Source organism: Micropterus salmoides, unplaced genomic scaffold (assembly GCF_014851395.1).
Source record: "Micropterus salmoides isolate LMB-PRFRI ecotype aquatic unplaced genomic scaffold, ASM1485139v1 Ms_hic_scaffold_22, whole genome shotgun sequence".
Lineage (NCBI taxonomy): Eukaryota > Metazoa > Chordata > Actinopteri > Centrarchiformes > Centrarchidae > Micropterus > Micropterus salmoides.
Genome location: NW_024041373.1, coordinates 87,644 through 97,642, shown reverse-complemented (window position 1 = coordinate 97,642; position 9,999 = coordinate 87,644). Strand labels below are relative to the sequence as shown.

General features: G+C 42.4%; 1 protein-coding gene across 1 annotated transcript; it reads left to right on the top strand.

Moving 5' to 3' along the window:
- The first annotated feature begins 1,147 nt into the window (after positions 1 to 1,147).
- On the top strand, positions 1,148 to 9,771 carry LOC119917601 (ras-related protein ORAB-1-like). The gene is made up of 6 exons (XM_038737994.1): positions 1,148 to 1,478; positions 4,313 to 4,385; positions 5,224 to 5,319; positions 5,649 to 5,744; positions 6,589 to 6,720; positions 8,576 to 9,771. Exons 1-6 carry the CDS (start codon positions 1,465 to 1,467, stop codon positions 8,774 to 8,776), a joined length of 612 nt encoding a protein of 203 aa, XP_038593922.1. The 5' UTR covers positions 1,148 to 1,464; the 3' UTR covers positions 8,777 to 9,771.
- The last annotated feature ends 228 nt before the right edge of the window (positions 9,772 to 9,999 follow it).

Genomic DNA, 9,999 nt, shown 5'->3' with positions numbered 1-9,999 from the left:
CTCTGTTCTGTAACCTAGTCCATGCAGGATGCCCAACTCTGTCAGCATGCAGAGAATCCTCATAAGTGCTGGTCTGATGAAACTGGCAGATTTGAGATCAGGAGGACAGAGCAAAGCCGGTGAAAAGAGAGATCTTTGATTCATGTTGTGACTAGAGGGGGGGAATACTGGGATGGGGGTTTGTAAAAATATATGTGTGTATTTAGTCATTATTTTTTTATTTTATCAATGTATATTTAACTTAGTTGAGAAAGTTGTACCGTTACAGGTCAAAGGTCGCTCCCCTCCTCTTCCAGTGTTCCCTCTCCTGCTCTCTTTTCTCCTCTCCTACTTTCCTCTCTTCAACTCAAGGCAGGGATGATTTGTTATGCGTATTACTACACTGTCCCAACATATCTACATCTATCCTCTCCTCTGCCACAGTGGTCACGGTCCAAGAACCAACATTTTTACCATAAGAAAGTTTGTTTGCCCTTCGATCATGAAAGTTGTTTGCCAGTGCAGATAAGCTGTCTGACTCATGACTCAGCCTACATGTGTACAGGTGCTGACATGAACTGTTCTGTTCGCACCTACTTCCTAACCATACAGTCTATGGTGATGACGCACACCACTCATGACATGCACATGAGCTCAGGACAGAAGTTTCAGGATGACTGTGAAACTTATTTGTGATGTAGGCCTATTACAATATAATGATCATTTCTAATGTGGTATTTCATTTACAGTAATTAATACTGTTAGGGATAATAGGTCAATCGATGTGTCTATTTTGGAGGCAATCCACAGAAACTCATAGTGTACATAGGAACTGGCTGGTAATCTAACCCACTGAGGTTGATGTGTGAAGCTGGTCAGGTGTAACTGGGATGTGACCGGAAATAATAATGTCTGTAAATAAAAGCCTCGCCGTTGAGCACACGCAATTTGTACAAAGAACACGTGGTTGAGGGTTATGCTGAAGTATTTTTTCGGAAGTTGTGTATTGTATGTAACGTTGGATTGACTTGGGGCACTAGCTGACTCCTCTTTGCCACGTTTCACTAAATGACGTAATCCCTCCCAGGGCTTGACAGTTCGCTGTTGCGGTAACAGCACACACTCAGCTAGAGGGAGAGAAAGGGGACGGTTAGCCAGACAGCTACAATATTCCCTGTTTATTCGCTTTAGACTTGCGGCTTTAGAACGAGTTAACAGTCTGACAACGCATCCATAAAACCAAGCCACCTATTTTGTGTTATTCCTACCGTTCCTGTCCAGCTGGCTAATGTTAGCTGTTTCCTTGTTGGAGTTGCAGCCATTTTGGATTTTTACCGAGAAACAACTAACGTTAGCCGGCCGTGGTCTTGGGAGCAGTGTAAGCTAGCCACCGCTCCCGTTTTCATACCTTAACAGCGCTGTTTATCTGCAGACAGTGACAGACGACGTTTCACGAGGGGGGATACACTATACAACGAGTGAACAATGAATCCCGAATAGTAAGTATCATAACTTGAGAAGGTTGCGTTACATTTTGGCCAGCTAGCTAAGGTTAGCTATGTGCTAAGAAGTGAAGCGTTGGCAAACAACTAAATACTGACATTTGAGCTAAGTTAGCGGCTAACATCAGCTGACATTAACGTTAGCCCAGTCAGTGCCCATATTAGCCTGAGACAACGTTACTGTGAACACAGGTATATTTAACGAACAACAAAGTGTTCCTTATAAACATATTAATATTGTTAGCGAGCTGTTGGGCCAGTGGCAGTAACGTTAAGTTAGCTTTAACGTTAACGTTACCAGTGACTCTGGTTTCGGTTCGGTGCGTTTCACGCTGATATGTAGCTGTTCACTTGTTAAATACAGGACAAAGGTGCCTTGTTGAATTTTGATAGCTAACGTTAGCTTACTATAATGTTAAAATGTAACGCGAGCCTCCTCTCTTTGTGCTCGACAGTTGTTTTAGCTAAAAGACGCCATTGTCAGCGACATCAGCTAGAATTAACGTTATGTAATTAAATAAATAAAACCTTAATGAATTTAACGCGACAACAAGAGGCTGCCAAAATTATTTTCTTTGGAAAGACTAACTTAACAGTTACATCTTTTACCCTGTTGCCGGTGGTTAACTGTGTGTGTCTTTGTGATAGGCTAACGTTATTTATTTCCTTGGCAAACAGATACTGTAGCAGCAGTCATACAGTGTTTACATTCAGGTAATGGGTTTTAGGCAATACCTAGTGTTGAGCATGACTCAGTTGTCAGTCCAGTAGTGTCGAAGCAGCCCCTCCACAGCCTCTCAGTCATGTGTAGGTCACATGCCACAGGACAAGCCTTCGATTTCACCACAGAAGCGTTGAGCAATCAGGCACTTAAGCTTCCTCTGTGTCTTTGTCTTTGTTTTTCCATTCACAAATGTTCACATGAGTGGACTGTACAACTTGTCCTGCCACGCTTTCCACTACTACAAATCTAAACACATGTATAGTCGTTTTTAATCTGGTCATAACTCTTAAGTAGTGACGTTTCATCAACGTCCCCCTCAGCTGACTGCTCGATCACTGATGACTGATGAGTCATTTCTTTGTTATAGACTAAAAACTTTTAAGCAACGTCCAAGATTATCTTTCTCCACATAATGGTGTAGAGTATAATTCAGTATGCTGAATACCACGCTGAGTTTTGGGTCACATGTTGCATTGAGGTAACAAAGTTGACTCTTTACTTAATTTGGACTCAAGATTGTTTATGGTCAGCTTGGTATTGTTGTAATGAAGAGGGAATGAATGGCATGTATTATAACAAGAAGGAGAGGAACTGAGACGGTCTGGGGAGTCAGGATAATACACAGACTGCCACACTGCTGATGTGGGAGAATGTAGTTGCTACTTTGGTTAGCGTACTTTGACTGCTAGTTTTGGGTTATTACCAGTATTTATATTGCCAATATAATTATAAGTGGTGCAGGGTGTATTTTAGACGTGTCATTGGGCTGGATAGTCTCGGTGTAATAGTAGAATGTCCTACCCTATGCCACAATACTCTCTGAGAATGAAAACTGAGATTTTGTCAGTCATATCCAGACTGTTTCCTGGCTCAGAACGAGGCGGAGGTGTTCCCATCCTGATCACGTGCACACGTGTACTGTGCCTTCAACTGGCTCAAACTAACACCTTTTATAAGCCACATATTTTTATAGTTCTAATTATTACATAATGGAAGAAAATGACAGTTATCACATTAAAGCATATTTCATAAAAAAGGTTCTGTTTGTTCAACATCACATCAAATACAACATTAAAGCTGATGTGTTGATTTCCACAGGAAACAAACAGCAAGACATAAAATCAAATATAACATCAGCTGTTCACAAACGCTGACTGCCATTTGCAGTGGTATTCACCCGCTGGTGAAATGAAACTATATTAAAACCCGGAACAGCAGGGAAAAGCACATTTATCTTCCTTAGTGATTATTTTTGCGGTATGGCAAAGATGTTTCCCGCGGAAACACAGTTGAACCCCCCCAGGCTGCGGTCCAGCCAACGATACAGCTCTTTTCTTTTTCTCTGGAAGTTTGCAGCATCTTTCCTGGTGAACTGTGCTGATTACGGCAGCGTCACCACGTCAGCACTGCAGTTACAAATGACAGAAATCCACAAAGCGCTTTATTAGCACTTGCTAATAAATAAATAGTGTTTACCATGTGTCTTAGTACATGCTGTACACAAGTCTGGTCTTCAGTACTGCTAACTCCACCTCCATACTGTTGTCTGGGTCACTGGAAAGTACCACTCGAGGAGCAGGGACTTTTGAGGGAGGGGGCTGTGGGCCAGAAGCCAAAACTGGAAGTAGATTCCTGTGGTGAAAATCCAGGTGAAGTTCCTACTCAATAGTTTGAGCTATTGAACCGTTATGTCAGCTCAGTAAACATGTATAAGACCAAACTAAACAGACCTGGAGTAGAGTGCAGAGGTACAGCATGTGGCTTCTCTTCTGTTTTCCCCGCTCCTTTCAGATGGCTTCATATGTTCTGTCAGGCGATTGGCCGACTTCCTGCGCGCCCTTCTGAAGATGTGCCTGAGCTCAGCAGGGTTCATTGTCCTGAATGTTTCCTTGTAAAATGCAGGCCTTTCAGCCCCTCTGCCCAATGATGTGATTATGCTCATGCTGATGAGCAGATTTGCATCCGAGCTAGAATGTTTTTGATATAAATATACTATGAAGAAGCAGTGTGATGATTTGTATTAGACTTACCGCAGCAGAGATTTATTGAAATGGGTAATCTGTTACTAACTCGCTTGGTTAACAATAAATTTCTTTTCTCCTCCCAGTGACTATTTATTCAAGCTGCTCCTGATTGGTGACTCTGGTGTTGGAAAGTCTTGCCTTCTTCTCCGATTTGCAGTAAGTTTCACCAAAATTGCACATACAGCATGTTTATGTGAACTCCATTTCCCCTTCAGCAGGATTCAGTCTGACAATATTTTGAAGTTTCACTATGTAGTGATTTCATGCAGACTCTTTAAAACTGTCCTCGTGAACAACAATATATTTTAGCTATTTTAACTGTGTTCCTTATTAAGGCAATAAGAAACTAAGTTATTATAGATAGGATATAAACCTCACATGTGCATACTTCAAGGTAACTTGGTATTTTTCTAACTGGACTTTATTTTCCCATGTTTTTGTGTCTGTGACTTAGGTGGACAAAACATTTTGAAATTGCTCCAGCGAGTGCACTGCAGTGGGCTGCAGCGAAACAGGGCTGCAATGTAAAAAAGTGATTCTTTCAAACAATAGAGTCTTGTGCCTTTGACGAGAGCAAATGGTGGCTGCTTCTTTTTAAAGAAAAATTATATTACTCTTTAGGTCTCTCTATTGGGATCCTTTCCATAATGTTGCCAGACACTTGTAATAACAATCTGAGCCTGTAAGTGACAAAAACAAGCACTTTACTGGACATACTTTGACAGGGTGCGATTGTCCTCTAGAATTACATTGCAGACCTCTTTCACTGCTGGCAGCTCCAGCACGCTCACTCAATACTGGACCAGTTTCAAAATCTTGTCCTAATTAGTCACATAGACCCAGAAACATAAGAAAATAGAGTCCAGGTTGAAAAATACAACCTGTTTGCAGTTAACTTGCCGGCAACTCATTCATTCATTAGTGTAACATGCTAGTGAAGCAGGAAGTGAACAGGATGTGTGAGCCCTCTAACTCTGACTGTTTCTCTCTGCAGGATGACACATACACAGAAAGTTACATTAGCACTATTGGTGTGGACTTCAAAATACGAACCATAGAACTAGATGGAAAGACCATTAAACTTCAGATTGTAAGTAACCTGCTGCTTTACTTTTTTTAAATAAACAGCAACATGCATGTGGAGAAATGAGATAAACCGTGAATGCATGAAGGTGTTGTTACCATGGCTTTAGCTGGAGAATATGAATGAAATTGTATTTGCAAGCACTAAATACATGAATTTGTGTTGCAGTGTTGCCCAATGAATGGTCCAATTTAAAGATGTTTATTTTGGGTGAAACATGTTAGTGCCATAATTTGTACTGACCTTTAAAAGCTGTTTAAAGTGTGTTGCTTTTGTTTTTGTCACTGTCAGTACAAAGCCAGTCACTAACGGAGTTCATCCTTTTCCTTTGACAGTGGGATACAGCGGGTCAGGAGAGGTTTCGTACCATCACATCCAGCTACTACAGAGGTGCTCATGGTATCATTGTAGTGTATGATGTCACAGACCAGGTTAGTATAATGCAACACAATTTCATAGCTATTAGATCTCATAGTTTTACTCATTTATACTTACTGATACAGATTGTTGTTCATTTGTTAAGTAATGATGGAACTTCCTACTGTCTGTCTACTAAAGTGGCCCGGCAGAATCTGATGCCTGGTGTTCACCTTACTCAGATCATTGCTTATCTGTGATGAGGGAAATCGGGCTTTCTTCCTCAATGGAGTCCTCACTGTATGAATTTCAAATGCTGGTCATATTGGACGTTTTACACAACAGCTATTTGACTGCTGAAACATTGTGTGCTGTCAAGATCTGCACTAGAAATATGGCGTCTTGACGTCAGGTCTATATTTGGCCAGGAATACATCTGCTCTTAGGGAGGGCCTCAGGCTTTGTTTTCACGAGAATCGTCCACTTACTCTCAGCAGTTGGATATTGACTGATACCACATGATGTACTGTAAATAATCTGTCGAGACCTAAAAAAACATTAACATCAAAAGCAATTTGATAGCATTCAGGTGTAAAGGAGCCAAGTGTCTAGACCCTGACACTCTGCTCCATGGTGTCTCCCACTGTTTGATGAATACGGTCCATACATGCAACCTTATGGTAGCTTAGAAAGTTTATTGTGTGTGTGGTCCCTGCACCAAAACTCCATGGGCGCTCTACCACAAGCAGTCCTTATGTCATTCCTTATGTTTTCTGATTTTCTTTCTTTTCAGTGCACACCGGTCTTACAATTACCTGCATATTGCATTAAAAAGTCTTAAATTTGGCTTTGTGGAAGTTGCCCATCTCCTGTAGCAGATTTAGCTCAGTGCTAATGTTTACCTGTTTCCTGACTCAGGAGTCCTTCAACAATGTCAAACAGTGGCTACAGGAGATCGACCGCTATGCCAGTGAAAATGTCAACAAGCTATTGGTTGGGAACAAGTGTGACCTGACGACAAAGAAGGTGGTGGATTACACAACAGCAAAGGTAAGGCACCTGGGGGTTTACTCCCACTCACAGAAGCTCTAGCATATAGACCTTTTCATGCTTCTTTGTGTTCTGAATCCTTCCCTTACATGCAGAGAGTTAGTGTCTATGCAAAATTGTGACATGTAGGAGATTATTGAAAGAGGCCTTCGATGGGTTACCCTTAAAACTAGAAACTCAAATAGCAGTCCCAGCTGAGGGTCTGGAGGGAGCCTTTCACGGTAGGGTGGTATCACGGTATTACAGATGCTGTATTGAGCTGATGCATTGTAGTGTATGCCGTTATTGTAGGCATCTACAGTACATGTTATCTACAACGTGACAACCCCCTTCATTTTTCCAGCAGTTTGTAACACCCCCTCCCCACACGGTAATGGTCAGCTGTGTACGTCGATATTTATTCGTCCTTTCGGAAATTCATAGTGTGTCATACAGCAAACATCAGACCAACAACCAGACAGCTGCTTTACCAACACAAACATAGCCGAGTGCTATACAAGTTATACCAAGGTGCAGCTCCCCGACACCCAGTTAACTCCTGACTGCGAGGTTACAACCCAAACTCACGGCCCAACCAGGAGAACAAACGCACGTGTGCACATTTTCAGCTGAGGACTGCAGCTTACTTTGGCTTCAACTCAACAGTCAATCATGATTTCAGCTAAATGCTAAAGTTGCTGTTACTGTTACCTTGTCTGTGGTCCGCTGGCAGAACACCTTTTTGTTCAGCTGCCGTCGTGCTGTTGCCGAGGCGACATACGTTTTGTTTTACGGTGGACGGACTGTGACATTACAGAGTTGTTGTTTTCTTTAGCTTGAAATAATCCCAGACTTTGGACACTTTCTTCTTTGTCCCTCAATATTTTCTCTCTCTTCTCCACTTTGCAAACAGCTCCATCATAATCACGCCATGTTCACAGCGTAAACGCTATGTGCGACAGTAATAAATGTCCCTGCGAAACACTGTGCTGTAAAGTTAAATGGATTAAACGAAGCATCGATGCAAAGAATATTTAATTTTAGTAATCGATGAATTGTTTCAGCCCTACAGCCAACAGGACAAAGCTGTGTGACATCATCTCCGTTCAGCCCACTGCTGTGTCGGTATCCACGACAACAAGTGTCATTGGGTCCTCCAGCAAGAATCAGTGGAAGAAGGGCGCTTATTTCCTTTCTGTTGATTATTCTATGGGCCGTAAGGATTTAAACTCTTTTAGTACAGCTCCACTGTGAGGATGCAGCAGACCCAAAATCAGTGATTCATTATTTACAACAGCGCCTGTGTAACAAACAGTTCACCTTCCGGGCTGTCGTCAGGAAGTACAAGCGAGCCTTCTTTACTGCTCCAGGGTGAAGTTGTAGCTAGCTTCAGGGCTGTAACCGTCACATCAGCACACTCTGCTGGTAAACACAACTCTGAACTCTGCTTCTCATGTTCTCAAGAAGCTGTATTTTATTTTCTGACGAGCTGTAGCTCATTGAACATTCACGGTTTACCGCTAACCTGACTGCGCTCCAAGGACCGGCACACCTGCCGGTCCTGGGCTGCAGAAAAACCACCTCTCTGTTCCTCTCTCCAACACGCTCGCCACACACATCGCACTGAACTCTTCCACTGGTATCCAGCAGTGTTTACCTTTAGCTTTGTTTTGTCCTGCATACACCCGACATCACATCTTTTTTTGTGTACCAGCTCCTTCTCATCTGCACACACCCTGCTGCCCCTGTTATGTCATGTAGTGTTTAGTATCTTATTTATTTCTCTGCCATTTCATGAGAGTTTGTGGTTCACTGATGCAAAAATAAAGAAGTTAAGACAAACTCCTGTCCTCTGTCCCTTCTCCATTGTGTCCAGGAGTTTGCAGACTCTCTGGGCATCCCATTCTTGGAAACCAGCGCCAAGAACGCTACCAATGTGGAGCAGGCCTTCATGACCATGGCTGCTGAAATCAAGAAGAGGATGGGCCCCGGTGCCACAGCCGGGGGAGGGGATAAGCCCAATGTGAAGCTTACCCCCGGCACTACTGTCAAGCCTTCGTCAGGAGGCTGCTGCTGAGAGAAACCACTTCCACTTTGACGGCCCCCCTCTCTCTCTGCAGGCCTGTCAGCCTGGACGCCATTCCCCTCAAACTCCACTGTGTCCCATCAAAGCCCCACCACAACCGGACAGGACAGGGAAGACATGATTCTAAACATGTCTGTGTGAGAACAAGATGAAGTTGCCTGTATTTGTACTGTACATAATATAGCCGCACTACCAAAAACAAATAAAGCATCCTTCTTGTCATACTGTCCTGTTATTGATGACAAATTCTACAGATAGGTGATCATTTGACCCTGACCCCCCAAACGCCCCTTATCTCAGACCTCTCAGAAACTACTCTTTTATTTGGCCCTCTGTGTGCAGGTTTATGAGAAGTGTGTGTATGTGTGTGTGTGTGTGTGTGACAGAATGTGTCTGTCTCTCTGCATTCCTAGTGCGGGGTTGGTAAATGGATCAGTTTCATTAAGGTTCCTGTTTGTATGTTTCTCTTTTCTTTCATTGATTATTTTGCTGTTTGTGTCAGCATGTGTCTGTCCCTATTGGTTTTTATTTTTCTCACCAACCTCTGCACAGCAGTGTCTCACAGTCCAGCATCTAAAGTCTAGTGCAACAGTATATGTACATAAACATTATGTATATATTATCTCATATCTGACTCACCAGTTCTGTGTTCAATACGTTATTGGGATAGTCTTGACTCTTTATCTCTGCATTAAATTTATGGCTGAAGACAGCGAAGTTTGTTGCCCAACATGTAACACTTGGAAAATGTAACAACTGAAAATAAATATTGTACAACCAGACTGTATGGAATGGGAGGAGCTGTCTGCGATTCTTGATATGATGTGTAGAAAACCTGTTGGAATTAATTTATTCTACATTTGGCATATCTGCTGCCAGTAGGGTCTGTTTGCCAATTGCTGTGTAATATCAGTACACAATTGCATATATAAAATACAATGTTCTTGTTTTCATAATAAAGGCAACTGAATTCAGTTTGAAAGGAACTCTGGGATCAGTGTTTGCTGTATGGATAAAATGTTAGACCAGTGCTCCATTGTTCAGCTGCATAAGGTTAGGTCTCAACACAATGACCATAAATGTGTGTGCATATGCAAGCCACTCATTAGCTAGTTAACCTTAATCCTTTACTCCTAGAATGTGGGCCTCTTTGTACTGAACACAAGTCAGCAGATTTCAAAGGAAATCCCACAAAGTTCCAGTCTGCTGACTGA